The sequence below is a fragment of the Tasmannia lanceolata genome, unplaced genomic scaffold, assembly GCF_043159265.1.
Source record: "Tasmannia lanceolata isolate RefF3 unplaced genomic scaffold, GAP_Taslan_0.1 ptg000013l, whole genome shotgun sequence".
Classification (NCBI taxonomy): domain Eukaryota; kingdom Viridiplantae; phylum Streptophyta; class Magnoliopsida; order Canellales; family Winteraceae; genus Tasmannia; species Tasmannia lanceolata.
In genome coordinates, this window is record NW_027518690.1 from 50,491,811 (window position 1) to 50,509,983 (window position 18,173).

An 18,173-nucleotide genomic window follows, 5' to 3' on the forward strand; every position below is an offset into this window, starting at 1 on the left:
ATCTGTAGAAAAGGAGATGCTGTTTTAAGTTTTTAGTAGGTTTTTAATATCACAAAAATACCCCCTTCTTTTTAACTTGAGACAGCCCTCTTTAGTGTAAAAGAGTAGGGGCGACTGTCCCAAGTAAAAACAAAGTCTATTCATAATAACAAGATTTACAAGAGATCGGGGACAAGTCCCTCTCCTTCGCTTTACGTAAGTAGAAAGGATGCCAAAAAGGGAAAACAGTATGAGTATAGTCTTGAACACTCCCGATTGTAGCCTCAAAAATAGTCCGCCGGCAGAGATATGAAGGTCGCGGCCATTCCTAGATTCAGAGTCCCTAAAGTTAGAATCACACAGAATTATCACCGCCAACAACCCAACATTAAAAAATTTCAGACCATTTGATATCACCTTAGGTTGACCATCGAGGGATTAAGAGAGATCACAAGCAACGAACGAAAGACTGAAATCCCTCTATTGTGGCGCCCTCCTGTACTCACCATGATTTAGTACATTATGAAACCTGGAAGTTTTATACGTGCTTCGGATAGTTTTAGCCCTCTGTAGTTGCTCCATGAAGGATTTAGAGCTCTGTGAACAATATTCAGGTTTTGGAGGAGAGTCAGCTCATAGCTGGTTTTAAGTTATGTATTTAAGGCTCCGTTCCTTTCCACGTAAAATCAACATAAAATTTGTTTTATGCTGTAAAAATGAACATAAAACAAATTTTACGAGAAAAAGAGGGGCTGAAAAACCTGATGTGTTAAATCGCCTAGGTGCACTCTTGGTACATTATTGAAGTCTGGTCATATTTAGGGAAACCATTTTAAGTCCTTTTCAAATCCCTTGTGAGAGGTAGATACACGAAAGTGGAAGATTGAAAAACACATTTGAAAGTTAGTAGTTTAAATCTGCCATCAAGCCATATCGTTTTATTTTTTTCACACTGGTTTGCAGCAATACATGGTATTGAGCAAACTTTGTAACACAGGTTTCAACAAGCATCACCTGAAAATACATGAATCAAAAGTACAAAATTCATTGAATTCTTAGAGTAAGCTAATGAAAATAAGTAGCTTTGAATGTAACAACATTTATTGAAGTTGAAATATATACTCTTCAAAATGCCATGAATAACCGCGAGGTAAATGTGAGATCATTTTGTACAGTGCTCCTATTCTTTGCAGTGTCAATGAGGCCGTGCGAGGGCTTCTGAGTTAATACTTTAAAAAAAAAAAAAAAAATGAGGCCGTGCGAGGTTAAGCCCTCAGCCAAACAAACATGTTAAGGCAAACACCACTCTGTTTAAACAGCCATGCTTTAGGAGCAGTCTCTAATCTTGGCATTGCATTGTAATTTGTAAAAGGACATGGGGCAAGAGCATTCCACTAGAGGGGAAAAAATAAGTACTAAAAAGGGAAGAACAAAACAAAGAAAGGAGAAAAATGATCAATTTGGTCTATAAACCAATGTGCATGAGAAAGTAACTGTTAAAAAAAATGCATCCTTCATTTGCAAAAGGAATCTTATTATTTCTTCTTTCTTCCACTCTTTCCAGACTTGGAAGGTAATGCTGCAGTTGAAGTAGTTGAAGGCTCCTGTTTCCTGATCCTCCCATGATGCCTGGGGACCATCTCTGCAACCTGGAGCATCAGTTGTTTCCCTGGCATTCAAACAAATATTAAGTTGTACAACCCAAGGTGGGACTGAAAAAAACAATAAATATATCATGTAACAGGAAGAAAATTTTGTGTATCTAAAATCACAATACTATAAGCAGCCCACACACACACACACACACAGAGGCCCTATTTGTTTTGGATTTTGAGAACTGCTTAAAAAAAGGGCGGCCCAGTGCACGAGGCTCCCACCATTGCGGGGTCTGGGGAGGGCTAGATGTAGCAGCCTTACCCCTGCTTTGCAGAGAGGTTGTTTCCGTGACTCGAACCCGTGACCACCAGGTCACAATGGAGCAACCTTATAGTTGCGCCAAGGCTCACCCTCATTTTGAGAACTGATTATGAGTCCAAAACTGATTATTGGACTTAAAATGATATGAAATTTTGAATCCACTAATCAGTTGTCAAAATCCAAAAACGAACAGAGCGTAAATGATGTATTCAAGCCTGTGTATATAATGGAAAAGAAAGAGTTGGGCTACTATTTTACAGCATTAACTAAAATGTTTACGCAATTATCTACTCTTTGAATGATTTATACGAATCAAACATACGAGAAGCAGATAAATATTAACAAAGTTGCTGAATTAAGCTTACTACATATTGCAATATTTACTATACATGAAGTACAAAAATGAGCAAAAAAAGTAACCCAGTCAACCTTGAAGTTCTATGATTGAATCAAAAGCCAAGAGAAATTCAAGATTACTTCTCTATAAATATGTGTAAAACATATTTCCTTTGACACAAGAAAATACCTTGAGGAGATCTAGCCAACTTAATCCCCAAAAAGTATCCTATAATACCAAGGTCTTTGATGTCATAAACGTTCTGTCAACATTGGTGAAATTCATGTATACCTTCCTCACTGTTGCCTTAAGAATGATATCATCACGTTACGCTACAACAACAAATAATGCTTTTTTCCATAAAAATGTATGATCTACACTACGTTAAATCCAATATTTAAGAGATCATTAGCGAACTACTCGAAAGCAGCTTTGGGATTATTTCAGATAATAGATGGACTTTTTACGTCTATACACTAGTTTTTTCTCCCCTTGAGGTACAAATTACAGTCAAGTCTTGTACACTTCTTGCAACTAGAGTTAAGATGAAACAATTGAATAAAGAAGGGGTTACACCATATTACTATGCATACATCCTTTGTAACAGGTTTAACAGGATGTTTTGTTGTGGCACGCAGCGCTTGTCCTTGAGGCGGCTAAGGCTCTGAAGTTTGAACTACCTCGTGGTGGAATGGTTTGGCTTCTTGGACCAAACAGTCTCGTAAGATGCTAAAGGATCAAATAGTAAGAGGTTTTTCTCATAAGCAAGCGGTGGTCTGTGCCAAGACTTCTGGTGAAAGGCATTATTGTATGGGCATTTACATTTTTTTTTTTTAAAGTTGACAAAAGTATATTTATACTATGAGAATTACATTGGGGACCAGAGGTCCCAGCTTGCATTACATAGTATATATGGTCAGGAGCATACTCCTGAACCATATGGTAGAACAAAACTAGACCATCTACTTGCAATTTTTTTTTATTGGTAACTTGCAATTCTATCATAATAAAGATAACTATTAAGTCCTTCCCTTTATACTGCAAAAAACCATCTAAACAAACCAACAAGCACCCCAAAAAACCATCAATCATTCCATCATAACACAATACTCCCCGAGGACAAGAATGATCTCAACAAAAAGATGCCACCAAAAGCGAAAGACCAAGGTCTCTCAAGCTGATGGGGATCTACTTCGTTTCATAAGCTCCACTGCTTCCATGATCAAATCAATGCCTCAATAAGTGAAGGCCAAATTCTTTGAAGCTTGGTGAAGATCTACCTCATGTCATTCACACTCTCATACTTCCTCCGGAGAATTTCTAATGAAGCAACTCAAACAATCATTTCACCTCAGAGACAGCCATAGTAAAAGACTGTATTTGGATCTTGGATCCACTTTTGTAATATGGAGGGGACAACTTGTCCCATCCACACTATTCAATAAAATTGTCAATTTAAAAAAATAATAATAATAATAAAATGCCTCAATATGCGAAAGACAAAAAGTCTCTCAGACTTAACGAGGATCTTCATCATTTAATTCGCTCCCATGCTCTCTCCTGAAGAAATTTAATAAACCCATTAAAAAGACAACCCACCAACGAAACAAATGCCCACCCATAATCCTTTGACCATCACCAACAAACCTCACACGAACTCCCAGACTACAGCCCTCCTAACAACCTAACTCAAAAGTTTTCTCAATGAGACCCTTCTAGCTATCTACCAACAAGCCATGACTCAAATTTATGGATAGGGACAATATAGATTCTGGAACAACTCCAGCAAGTGTGGTGTGATGGCTGTCCATTTTACTTGGCTTGCAATCGAAGACAAAATTTTGATAGGAAATCAGTTTAGAAGAGAAAGTTGCCACAAGTTACCTTTTCTCACTCCGTGACAAATCTCTAGAGAATGCCTAGCACCTTCGAACTAATTTTTTTAAGAAGTGCTAATTTGTTTATAGGATATCGAGACTTGTTTATAGCTAGGAACATAACAGAGAACATGACCTTGGATAGGATAGAATAGAAGAAAACGATCCACATAGAAGAACCCAACGAGGACCAGGATTAGAGATGGGCAGATTCCTTTTATCTACATGAATTTTTTTTTCTAAAGGATTCATTTAGCCGACCCCAACTAGTTTGGGATAAAGGCTTTGTTGAGTTGAGTTGAGTATATCGAGACTTGTCTCCCCATCATGTCTGACAGACTAAGGTCGTCTTGGAGATTATCTTCTGTAAATGAAACCTCAATTTCTTTGCAGAAGTTTGATTTCTATGGTTAGAAGAAAAAATAGTTTTGACGGAGAGGCAGCAGATGTCAGGATGGATATTCTTGTTTCTTAACATAATCTTGGCTGTGGCTAAAATTGTTCTTTTATTTCATTGTTTAAAGGGAGTATCACATTAGCAATTACATATAATTACTCCTATTTGTCTCAAATTTCATTTGTAGCTTTCACTCATTTTTTTTTGAATGGCAGGAGATTTCATTAAATAAAAGGGCGACTGAGAAAGTACACCCCATAGGAACAACAATTACATAAGATAAAAGAGAGAACATTTCCTACACACTTGTGTAGGTAAGTTACCTACGCACTACCTTAAAATACAGTGGGGGCCCACATTGTTTGGGTGATCCAAACAATTCATTTGAATGGTCCTCACATAGATAGGGTGTCCACAAAAAATCAGATCCATAGGATCATCCTAACCATTAAAACTATGGAGGCAAAAAATGGACTAATTTGTGAAGGTTTATACACGTCCATTTTACCTCAACAAATCGTAGGGTTGGGATGATCCTATGGATCTGATTTTTTGTGGACACCCTATCTATGTGAGGACCATTCAAATGAATTGTTTGGATCACCCAAACAATGTGGGCCCCCACTGTATTTTAAGGTAGTGCGTAGGTAACTTACCTACACAAGTGTGTAGGAAATGTTTTCTCGAGATAAAAAGCAAAATACCAAAAAAACGAAACGAAGATACATCCCAATTATGGAGGAAGGAAATAAAAAAGCTCTAGACTTTGTTTATCTACTCCTCCCCTAGCTAACCTATCCGCAATCACGTCGGCCGATCTTCTTACCTGCATAAAAGATAAAGAGGCACCATTCAATCTATGACGGATCTCATCAAAAGAACTGAGCAAACCTCGAGGGGGGACCGATGAACCTCTAAGACATCTAATTACATTAAGGGAATCACCTTCCACAATCACACGGTCCAAAGACTCCCCTTAGAGGTGAATAATCCCCAGATGAGCAGCTCGAACCTCCGCTTCACTCGCATCTATTACTCCAATAGCCCAGAAAAAAAACCCAAATTACATCGCCCGTGGAGTCTCTTAGAATGCCTACTATGCCTGCTGGCTCCGGATTACCCATACTAGAGCCATCAAAGTTGAGTTTCAAGATCCCATGAGGAGTCTGCCGCTGTTGTGCTATAGCAGGCCGATGCTCTACACTGAAACAAATCTCCTTCCAACCCTTAAATAAGAATCATCCACACTTTATTTAAATATAAGTCCTAAATTCCATTTGCTTTAACTCGGAACTAGATATCCACCCACTGCAGTTATTACCGCATCCAAGATGACTAGTTAAAACTTTAATTCCAACAAAAAAGAAATTGTAAATAAATCGGAAGCAGAAAATTGAAACAAAAAAACTGTTGGAAAATGATTGAAGTTGTTCAACATCACGCAAGCCTTTGGCAGATTTACTGCACATTAGATCACCACGGCACCACTCATGAGGCAGGAGAAGAACATGCAAATGTTTTGTAAACCTAATTGAGAGATCTTGCGAAGATCTCACCATTTGAAAAAAAAAAAATGAGAGAACTTTGGAAATTTTCTAATGTTTCTTCCTATTAGTTTAGTTATGAAAATTTTTCTTGTCAAACATAAAAGAACTTACTGGAACTAATTGCTGGATTATACAAAGTTCCATCTTCCTTTTTCAGCGACACCCTCACTCTTCCTCTCTGCATGAAATCACGTGGATATGCCTTGTCAATCTGCATCCACGAAACACAAAAGACACACTATGCATAAGTGTAAGCTTCAAAATTATTAGCCAGTTTCTCTAAGAATACTATTTCCATTTAGTATGCATAAGCACTAGAGAAACCTATGAGAAGACCAACGCAAATGAAAAGCCAGGGAAAAACTCTAATGATGCAGACTTTAAAAAAACGCATAAATATGTCAGAGGATGAAAGCGGGAATTGATTTCTATGTGAAAAAACTAGACTCTCAGACAACAAGGGTGCTATAAGCCTATAATTATGCCAACAAAATCCCATAACAATAAGTTCATAGCCACATAATGTGGATTAAAATATTCTGGTATATAAGAAAAGTACTTATATTGCATGTATGTGTGTAGAGTTCCTGTCAAGGTTTTAAGTGTCAGTTTCGGCCACAACGGAAACCGAAATATTTCGATTTCGGTGGAAATTTCGGCCAAAATCATGTAAAAATTTGACAAAAATTTTGGTTTCCTTAAAATTTCCACCAAAAAGTACAAAATTTCGGTAAAAATTTCGGCCATTTCGGTGGAAATCTTTACATTTCGGTGGAAATCTTATACATTTCGGGTAGAAATTTTGGTTAAAATTTTGGCCGAAATTTCAGGGAAATTTTTGAAATTTCGGGGAAATCATGTAAACATCCAATTCAATGTAATTTCGGTTTAGTTTGGCCAAAATTTCGGATTTCGGCCGAAATTTCGGATTTCGGCCGAAATTTAAAACTATGGTTCCTGTAACCTAATTATATTAAAAACATAGCAAATATTACCTGCTTCAATGTCTTTAAGGAAATGATATCCAAACACCCCTGTTTTAATAATGACACTCCTCTCTTGAATTTACTCTTTTCTATTGGCCGTCAAAGGATTATACAATTTCCAAAATGATATACCAGACAATAAAAGAAGTGTTAAATAACATGAGGAATGTCATCATCAAAACAATGCATATCCAACACGTTTAAGCCTCTAGTGTCTCTTTCCATATTAAATAATTTGAATTCACATCTTGAACTTTCAGGCATGATAGTAAAAATAAGCATAGTAGTAACAGACCTCAATTGCGAATGGAAGCTTGAGGAAGTTGCAGCTGTCCGCAATCTCAACACAAGTAGGATTTTCACATGCTTTGCTTGTGCTAATTCGTCGCCCTTCAGCTAATGTTTTCTTTGAATTTATGTAAACAGGATAAAATACAGTCCACCTCTTTATATTAGGTACATCTCCATCCATGCCTGTTATGTGGAAGTCCTACAAAAGAATATTTAAGAATAGCTAAAAAATAAGGTAACATAGCAGCTTAAGAAATGCTATGCCTTATACCTTAAATATGAAACTGCATCTTATGAAAGTTTGATAGGTGGAGTTGAACAAAAAGCTTAATTAACCAAGAACTAGTACTTCTCGGTCTGAAATAAATGTCTATCATTCACATAACTAGATACAGTAGCTAATCAAATGAATTTGCAGTTATCCACCACCACCACTATGAAGAAGAGTGAAACTTGAATCATGAACTTACCTAATTTATGGCCTTTGGGGGGTGCCATACCTCATTCTAGACATTGAAATGCTCCTCTTCTTGTCACCAAGCCCATGCCATAGGAGGTTGCTTTGAATACTTTTCATTCTTTCAGTTACGTTTTGATTGAATGAATGATTTTTCTTTCTTACATACATGTGTGTGTGTGTGTGTGTGTGTGTGTGTGTGTGTGTATAGAGAGAGAGAGAGAGAAAGAGAGAGATTATATGATGAAGAGCCTTATGAATATGTACTCATCATCCCATCCTTGATATTTGATCCAACACCAGCTCACTTTTTGAGGAGCTGCTGTTGGATCAAATATCAAGGAGCTGCTGTTGGATCAAATATCAAGCGCGGTACCTTTATCGTACCACATTTACGTGTTTATATGACCCTTCAACATATAATTTCTCTCTCTCTCTCTCTCTCTCTCTCTCTCTCTCTCTCTCTCTCTCTCTATATATATATATATATATATATATATATATATATATATATATATATATATTATAAATACTATCATTTTGTTCAGCTAATATCCCCAGATTTCAAAGGCCAGAGACAATAAAAGGAATTGTATCAGCCTTTCCCAAAAAATTTAAAAAAAAAAAAAAAAAAAAAAAACCTAGACAGTTTTCAAGTTCCTCTCATGTAAGGATCTTACTTGGAGTGGAAGGCCAAGTACCACATTGGGAAAAAAAACTTTCCTTGCGCCCAATCAGGCTGTCCATAGTCGGATGCGAATGTTGAACCAATGCAGCAAGGGATGGCAAGGTCGGCAAGCCTTCCCAAAGATTGGGCTGGATTCAACTCGGTCTTATGAAGAAAGAGGAATTGATTCAAGCCCTTGATTCTCTATCCCATGCATTGTTCAGGGAGGACTGGGAAAGGAAAATAGTGAGTTTGCCTTCACCCGTGAAAGGAAAGGTCTCCATCAAAGAGCTTCTCAAGATCTAGAACCTAAAAGAGTTGGGACACACTGGGAGAGTATAATGGCTTGTGACGATTTAGAATGAGAGAAAAACAGTGTTTAATGAAAAGAAGACTAGCATCCTATTCCTATTTATCAATGAAAATAAGCTGTTGGTTTCCAAGTGAACTGCGGACATATCATTTAGACATATCCCAATAAGCAGTAATGATCAAACAGTTAGTGTAGCCAAGAGGGGTGTAAAGAGACCATCTATTGTTATTGAGAATCAGCAATAATGATCAAACGTGATTTTGTCCCAATAAGCACTATTGAGCAAAATCACGTTTGATTGATAAGATTTATCCTCTTCAAATAATAGAGAATCAATAGAAATGCATGCATAATAAGAACAATGTAAGAAATAAAGTCAGACAATCCTCTTGTTCTAAAAAAAAAATAGAAATACAAGGCACTACAATGCGATTGATATATAAAAAGAAGAAGAAAATTGTGCAAAAAAATCTGAAAATGTTCGTATCAGATGAGACCCATGGTCAGTATCTTGCAACAAATTCTGTTAGAGGAGGAGGAAAAACATGGTGCTACAAGACCATGCTCTTGATATTAAAAGAAAGATGCAGGAAGCATTACATAGAACATTTCTTCAATTCTCAGTTCAGAAAAGGGAACGATATCCAGCAGCTTAAATCAGTTTAAGGGGAGAGAAAGAGAGAGAGAGAGACCTGGGAGTCGATGGCGCTGGGCTTTGGAGAAAACCTAGGTTTGAAGTTATTGGAAACAACCCCGGGTTTCCGATTTCGTTTCCTTTCCCACGGGAAACGTAAAAAATTCACTCCAATATTTTCGATTCAGAATCGAAATTGAAAGCGATAAAATCGATTGCGCTACATGCGCCAAACATTGTTTTTGGAAGATGATTTTTTCGCCCCACTGTAGGATAAGGTACCCCACTTGTAAGGTGAATTGTGGCATACTTTAACGCTTTTTGACGTCAAATCATCTTAAAATTGGGGGCGAATTATCCAAGAGTGGGGCGAAAAAATCATTCCCTTGTTTTTTAGTTTTTTGTTTTAAAAACCCAAAAAAAACGGCATTAATTTCCATGGATTTTTTCCCGAAAAAATAAATTCCCACGTTTTGAAAGGAAAATTGCAAACCTAGCAAACCCTGGAAAAATTTGCCGATGGTAAATCACATACTAAGATAAACTTCTGTGATGCATGATTGATCCACTACCTACTCTAATTATTTGACTAACACATAGGAAATACCATGGGATGTTATAAATTGACTAGGGAGAGCAGGGAAAATTTTATGGAAAATTCTATGGAAAATATATTTGATGGAACAAAATTTCAAGGGTCTCGTAGGTAAGCAATTTTTTCTTGAAAACAGGGGATATTTCCGATTTGGAATGAATTTTCCATGGAAAATGACTTTACCAAATGCCTTCAAATTCCAAAAAAGTCGGAATTGTAATTGCCTTCAGCGCTAGCTAAAAATGTAAAACAAGGTGAGTTAGCCCCATTATCAAAATATTGTCATGCTGATATCACTGGTCTTTTATATATCTTGTAAGGAAGTTGAATAATTCTTATAGAGTGATGATTTTTTCACCCAAACCCGCGCCCCCCCCTGCGAAGGATAATGCATCCCCCTGTTAACGTGATTTGACGTAGAACCACGTTAAAGTCTGCCCACAATTCACATTAACAGGGGGGCGCATTATCCTGTAGGGGCGAAAAAATCATCTCCCTTCTTATAATGTATGGTCCAATTTTATAAAAGTTCTAAAATCCTTTGATTTGTTCAATATAAAAAGGATGCTGTTTGGAAAACATGGATCTTATAATGGCACTGGACCCACATCATCCAATGGCACCGGTAACGTTAGAAGAGGATGACGTAATGTGGTATTTTTTTTCTCGTTGCTCAGAGGATTTGAAAAGTAGTAGGCATTCATTCATGGAAAGAAACATATACAATGGTAAATAAGGCGTAGATATAAATATTTATTAACCAACATACCTGAACTTTTTTTTTCACAATGAGGAGCTTCAATCACAACACAAATACTCAAATGAACAATCAGGAATACGAGAAGCAAATAAGGATTAGAAGCTCAAACGAAAAAAAAAAACAAGAAGAAGAATAGTAGAAAACCCACCAAATTCCCAACCTGACCTTTACACATGTTTCTTCTATGTTACAGAGAGAGAGAGAGAGAGAGAGAGAGAGAGAGATTTTGTTAGGTTCTGAAACCCAAGCCAGACCACCTCTTTGTTACCTCTTTCTTCATCCTCTGAGAGTTTGAATCGAGGAGATTTTCAAGCGATTTAGTTTGTCTGTTCCTGGCTCTGCCAGCTTCTTTCAATAGCTCAGCTAGCCTTTTCTTTTCATCATCTACATCGGGGTTTGCAGTCCCAAGTTTTTCTTCTCTCACCTTAAGGACATACTCCAAGATCTCAATGGCATCTTCAACCCTGTCAGAAGAACACGATAAATATTAATGAAGAAGATCCAACAGCAGTATGTAAAGATTTTAATTGAGAACTGTCTTGATCTTTATTGAAAGAAATGCCATGTTCCTCAACAGGTTGAAAACTTCATAGCCTACAGTTTCATTCGCCGATTTTTCTTTGAAAGTTTATTTTGCACGGACATTTGAATTAGGCCCATATAGCCATGTCAAGTTCTTTTTGTTGTGAATATCAACATAATTCAGTAAATTATTCACTCTTCTATTTTTTTGGTGGGAACTTTCAGTCTTCCATAGACATTACTAAACAACATGAGCTTAAGTCGGGTTGTGATCAAGTGAGAGAATCAACATGCATGTGGTTTGAGATCTAACAAATTCTTTTTAGATTTACTTCTTACATTTTTTTAGTTGTTAAGCTGGGATTGAATGTCCAACCTCTAGGTTGAAAAACAAAGCCTTGATCCAAGATAAAAATAAAAAAAAGATTAGATCATTCCTCTTATAGCACAATGCAGAGGAAGAACAATGATCGCTGCATTATTTTCTGAATTGGAGTCGCCAAATTAGCGGAAAGGAAAAGGAAAAGCACACCTTTTTCAGTGGAAAGAAGAAAAAATGAACGTTTTGTTGTGCGGATTTGGAAAGCCACCATCCCACGTGGAATCCGTCACAAGTGACGTGTCAACTCACTTTCCGCGTTTCAAAATCTGTCCAAAATGGTCGGATTTTATAAAAAATTCCTCGGATTCTTGTTTTATCGGGGAGCGGAAAAACCAACCGAGGTTCGAGGCTTCTTCACAAAATCACAAGCAAACCCCATTTCAACTTCACAAGCAAACCCCATTTCATCTCCCTCCATCGTCTCCGGCGAGATGTCCATATCTCCGGCGAGACGTTCTCCGTCTCCGGTGAGACCTCGGCGAAACCCCATTTCATCTTCGCAAGCAATTTCCATTTCATCTCCCTCCATCTTCCTCCTCCATCGTCTCCGGCGAGACCTCCATCTCGGGCGAGAAGACTCGTTGGTCTCCATCTTCTCTCTCTCTCTCTCTCTCTCTCTCTCTCTCTCTCTCTCTCTCTCTCTGTAAATAGACCTGTGATTTGTGGGTTGTTTAGAGTGGGTTTAACCCATCTTCCTCTTTTGGTTTTGATCTGTGAATAGATCTGTCATTCTTGTTTTATCTGTGGGTTTAACCCATCTTTCTCTTTCTCAGAAGGGTTTTCTCATATGGGGTTCAGATCTGTCAATTTTATTTGGTTTTTGTGCCATTGTTTTCAACATTTCCACCATCTCCCTCTCTGATTTGTGATTTCAGATTTTTTGGGGGGGTTAGGATCTCTCTTTCTCAGAACTGATTTGTGTCTTTTTGGTTCGTTTTGGCTCTCTCTCACTCTTCTTTCATGGCAGCCAACGCCATTCAAAGCACCCCCATCAAAACCCCAAACCAGAAATCAAAGATAAATTCGATTTTTTAGGCCTCCTAGTTAGGGTTTTTGCGATGATAATGCATTTGATGGTTGTTAATTACGTCTTTTGGTTGCTAGAATTTTGAAACGGAAATAGGGTTATGTTAGATTTGTTAATTACATTTTCTTTTTCTTTTCCTGGCAACTGAATGCACTCTGGTGCTGTTTTCTTATCCTTTTCCTTTTCCATATGCCACGTCATTTCTTTTTCTTTTCCTTTTCCACTGCACAACCGAACAGACCCTAAGGCTCTGTTTGGTTAGCTGGGATTTTAGTGGAAATAGTAGTCAACAAGGAGGTGACAAGGGTGGGATATGTGTAGAGTTGTCTGGAGAAGAGTAGGGGAATTCTGGTAGTGTGTTTGGTTGGATGTCAAAGCATGTGGAGAATGGAGGGGTGTCATTAACAAAATAAATAGTAGAAGAGAGAGAAAGAGAGAAAAAAGTAATGATTACACATGACAAGACATATTCTACTCTTCTCCCCTCTAAAATCCACCAAAAACAAGGTTTTGCATTGGAAAAGTAGGAGAGGGGACAAAATCTCCACATAGGCGCCACACCTAAGCAAAAAGCTAATAATGATGTCTCTTCCATGTCTAGTAGTCCAATGGAATTTGAGCTAAAATTTGACAACCAAACAACATTTGGTGTTTCATATTTCCTAAAAATGCTCAGCCGTCTTCCAGGCTTTTTGCAACCAAACAGAGCCTTAAGTGAAAAGGGATGAAAGGAGAGACCTTGACCTTCTACAGTGATTTCTCAATCATGTTGCAAGATGCATTAAATATTGAGCGTGATTAGCTCTCCCTTAAAACATAAAATGTAACATAGGATAAAAGAGACTGAACATTGACTTCCAAAAAGGAATACTGTTTAAAGCATGTACCACAACCATAAGTCTTTATACTCAGAATAGAGTAATAGATTCAGACACCAAAATGCCATTCTGTTGACTCCTCTCCTCACGTGAGGTCCGCTCTCATTAGATCAAACACCCTTCACAGTAAACTAAAGACCCAACCCTTACCCACCCTCTCACCAGTCAGCTGCTAGTGCACCAACCAGACTCTGCTCCCCAGCCAGAAGAACCTTGTTACAAATAAGTGACAACATAATGAGGTGCACATGACAAATATGCACACCGCAACATGATCGTTTGACACTAGTCCCCCACACCTGCGACATTGGCATCAATTGGCTGTGCAAGCCCATAATCTTATGATGTGCAGGTAGGACAAATTGTTCAAGCAAAGAGTGGTAGGAACTGTGTGGAGATGACAACCTAAAAAGAAGTTTGGCACCGATCAAGACAAAATGACGAATATTCCTAAACATCCGGTTTGTGTAGGATAATACTGAAATGGAACCTGAGTTCTAGTCATTTGGATTGTTATGATCTGTTTCAGGTTGTTCAAGCCAGCTCTGACTTTCCCTTTTCTACATTTTTTACCTTTTTTTTACTAGAAAAAATCAGATGCCTCAAGGACCTATTTAATTGATAGAAACATCTCCATCAGATTGGGGGTTTACGAATATCAAAACGCTCTCCTTAAGTGAATTATGTTGACGATAAGTTTAAATAGATGTTAACATGATATTAATAAAAAGTGCATCCAGCAAAATATGTGTTTATGTTTGTATGTCAAGGTTTTTAATCTTTCTAATTATTTGAAATTATGTTGCATATCTTTTGAAATAACCACCAAAACAAAGGCATAATACCTAAATGTTTCACTCCACAACAAAAACAGAAACAGAACCCACATACAACTATCATGACAACAATTACTAATGAAAATGAAAACGAGTATTCCTTACCATTTGAAAAAAAAAAAAAAATGAGTGTTCCGTAGTCAACACAAATGCATTTGAGTAAATACAGAACAAACCGTCTAAATCACACATGGTACAAGTTAAGTGGATACAACCGTTTTCATATGCACCACCAACTGTATTTTAGATCCCTAACCGTTTGTATATGCACCACCAACCATATTTTGTACACAAAATCATCATATACATAGGAATTGGTTCCAATAAGCAGGAGAGCACATTTAATTGAATATTCTGCCTAGCATAGCAGCTCCATTGAGGCAAACAGGAAAAGGGGGAAATGTAATAATAATAGGATACAAAGGCAGGCACAATGGCAAGTACAAAAAGAAATAAAACTTCTCAAAGTGGGGAGAATTCAAACAAACAACAAAGAAATAATGAAATCCAGAAAGCTCTTAACGGAAGTGTTCTTACCTGCCCATGGCATCATAAGTTGCTGCAAGATTGCTATACACACCAAGAGTGTCTGGATGGTATGGCCCACATTCCTGCTCTAGAATCCCTCTCGCTTCTTCAAACAACTCAGCCGCCTTGTCTATCTTATAAAGCTGTACACATGCCAATCCCATCTGGTTCAACACAACACCAAAGAACGCTGACTTCCTCTCTCCACCAGCCCTAAGCTTTGCCACAGCACTCTCAAAAGAGCTGTGCGCCTGTCCAAACCTCCCAACCATGTAAAGCATAACACCCATCTGTGCCTCAATACCCGCTATAGTGCTACTCTGCCCAGGTGCATTCTCCAACAATTTCATGGCCTTCTGCAAGAGCTTCAATGCCTCCTCGGGCTCATTCACAGACTCATATATGGCCGAGATCTCAGTCAATCCACTGGCAATCTCCTCAGCAGTGGTCCCGGGAACAGGTTTCACATAGATCCTGAGGGCGTTCTCACAATAGGATTTGGATTCTCTAAGCTTCCCTGTTTTGTAGTAAAGGTCAGCAAGTCGAATAAAGACTGAGGCAACTGAAGGGTGGTTGTCACCCTTAATGGATTTGAAAACAGTTAGAGCCTTCTGGTACGAGAAGACAGCCTCATCAAAGCGGCAGAGGGAGAGGTAGATGTCACCAATGCCGACATCTATGGCAGCAACCTCATTATCTTGACCGTTGGCAATCATCGCCATGCTGGCAAGGACTAGGTGCTCAAGGGCGGCTTCAAATTCGCCCTTGGCCTCACAGATAAGGGCAATAAGCCGGCGGTCAGCGGCTTCTTCAAGGGAGGCAGGGGCGCTATGCTCGCGGTGGATTTCAAGGGTCTTCTGGCAGAGACTCTCCGCCTCATCAAATTGCATTGCTTGAACATGGGCCTCCGCCAAGTACCTGTCATTTTAAAAAATCAGTTGTATCTTGGCGCCAATGTTTATTAAAGGGATCTTTGGATGCAACCAAAATTGGTCCTTGTTTGTTTTTTACACGTAAACTTTTTTAATAGAAGGGGAAAATAGAGGGGATAACCCTTCTGTTATGCATTTTCTCTCCGGTTTTCTTCTCTCATTTCTGTTATATGAGGATAAAGATGGATTGCAAAAGCCAATGACTCAAAAGCGCTACTGAGAGCTTTTTTGGAATCGTGATACCTTTGGACAAAGAGTAATGCTAGAGAAACCAGAAGAAGAAACGATATTCTATTAAATGAAATTTTTCCTAATCTATGGCCGTTGGATGCAGCCGTCCAATTTTGAGAAAGACAGAATACAAAAACCTACTAACATGCGCCGTGAGCGACACGCTCTCAAAAAAACAGGACAGCCCGATTTACAAGTCCAATAATCACGGTCACAGAAAACAATAATAAAATTGAAAATGCACGAATCACGAGGGCATCTAATCAAACCTCCCTTGGATCACGTGGCCTCAGTCAGCAGTACACGGTACACGTTAAATTACCCCAAAACGATACCACTAATTTGCGCCATTGTTAGCTGCCGACAAGGGGCTCTGGATCAGCGCACGTTAACCTTAGTATTGCTAACGTGCGCTGTTACGAGAAAGAACCTCCTTGAGGCGGCGCCCTTGTGCAGCTGTGTACACACACCAGAGCGAAAACATGCAGCGTATACGTTACCCTCCCGTAGCTAACGTGCGCATGAGACAGAGAGATGAACTTCATGTTGCTAACGTGCGCTATTACAGAAAGAACCTCCCCGATGCGGCCCTGGATCACCCAGAGCGAAAATAGGGACCGCATACGGCGTACGTTAATCTCCCGTGGCTAACGTACGCGCGCGCGCGCACACACACACAGAGAGAGAGAGAGAGTGTTACTGACCTGCAAGTCTCACCAACCCTAGGATCGGTCTCTCCAAGCGCCTCGATCTGGATCTTGAGACCAGCCTCATAACAGGCAATCGAGCGATCGAGCTGCCCCAGCATCGAATGCGTATCTCCAAGCTGCATATACCCTGAAAACACCGCGAGAGCATGATCTGGCCCTAGTCCGACCTCCGGAACCCTAATCGCCCGTTCCAGCACCGGGATCGCCTCCTCAAAACGCCCAAGGCTACAATAGATCGCAGCCACAACATGCAAACTCATAGCCAACTCCAAACTCGGTTCCCCTTCGACGGCGCATATTTCAAAAGATCGTGAAGCCCGGATCGCAAAATCGAGAGCCTTGTTAGGGTTTTCACCCACAGCTAGGGTATCGCGAGCGAGTTTCAGGAGGAAGGGACCGAGATCGGGGTTATCGAGCGCCGATTCGTCGAGTTTTGGCTTTTCCGGGGTTTTTTTCTTGCCGGAACTCGAGTTTGGAGAGGGTTTGGTGCGGGAAGTGGAGGGGGAGGGGGAAGGGGTTCTCTTAGGGATTGGAGATCTTGTTTTAGGATTTCGGCTCTCTGAATCTTCTTCTGGGTTCCGGATCTGGGGATTGTCGTTTGGGACGAGAATTTGAATCGGTGGCGCGTCTGGAGGGGTCTTGATGGAAACTAGACCAGGCATAGCTGCGAAGAAGAAACTCTTCTGCAAAAAAATAAGAGAATTTCGTAGAGAGAGAGAGAGAGAGAGAGAGAGAGAGCTCCGAGGAAGAGAATTGCAGAGACAGAAGAATTGAGGAAAGGAGGAGATATAGAAGAAAATAGTGATTACAAGTTTACAACTTGCTACCTTGCTTCCAAGCTACTTCTCATCACTCACACGACTCACACTGACTAAAAAAAAATTGCATATAAAAAGAAAAGAAAATGAAAAATCCGTCCCCGCTTTTCGGTTTTCTTTATAATATTAGTGTATTACACACTTACACTCTAGTCTTCTGCCACTGCAACAATAACCATTTCTCTGGTTAAAATTTCGAAAGTGCCACTCTTCTGTAAAACCATCGCATTCACACTTCACGGTTTTGTTCGACGGAATAAACAGTGCCGTTATTTTTCTACGATGTCGATGGTGTTCTTGTCTTTAAACTGTGAAAGTCTAAACTAAGAAGGATTGATGAAGGGGATTGTGTGGCGTCCGACACAATCCTTACAGGTGGGAACCACTTTCTGAAAGAACCTAACCCTTTAATTACTGGGTCCTACCTTAGGCACGACTATAATTTTTGGCATCAAAAAGTAACAATGAGTTAAAATTAGAGGTGCAACTTGGATCGGGTTTTACCGAACCCGCATCGACCCGACCCGAAAATAGCATGGGTCGAGTTTAGAA

The 18,173-nt window shown here is 39.2% G+C and overlaps 2 protein-coding genes across 4 annotated transcripts; both read right to left on the bottom strand.

Moving 5' to 3' along the window:
- Positions 1-1,252: 1,252 nt before the first annotated feature.
- Positions 1,253-9,617, bottom strand: LOC143890505 (signal recognition particle 19 kDa protein-like). 3 transcript variants are annotated; one of them, XM_077395219.1, is made up of 4 exons: positions 9,461-9,617; positions 7,336-7,530; positions 6,166-6,265; positions 1,253-1,648 (listed from the first exon to the last, which is right to left on the bottom strand). In XM_077395219.1, exons 2-4 carry the CDS (start codon positions 7,510-7,512, stop codon positions 1,515-1,517), a joined length of 411 nt encoding a protein of 136 aa, XP_077251334.1. In that variant the 5' UTR covers positions 7,513-7,530; positions 9,461-9,617; the 3' UTR covers positions 1,253-1,514. The 3 variants fall into 3 exon arrangements, with proteins under 3 accessions (XP_077251334.1, XP_077251335.1, XP_077251333.1); XM_077395220.1 differs by having other exon boundaries at positions 7,336-7,514; positions 9,461-9,607; XM_077395218.1 differs by having other exon boundaries at positions 9,369-9,463.
- A 1,101-nt stretch (positions 9,618-10,718) lies between these two features.
- On the bottom strand, positions 10,719-17,672 carry KLCR1 (Tetratricopeptide repeat (TPR)-like superfamily protein). The gene is made up of 3 exons (XM_077395221.1): positions 16,798-17,672; positions 14,940-15,848; positions 10,719-11,221 (listed from the first exon to the last, which is right to left on the bottom strand). Exons 1-3 carry the CDS (start codon positions 17,463-17,465, stop codon positions 10,987-10,989), a joined length of 1,812 nt encoding a protein of 603 aa, XP_077251336.1. The 5' UTR covers positions 17,466-17,672; the 3' UTR covers positions 10,719-10,986.
- Positions 17,673-18,173: the final 501 nt, after the last annotated feature.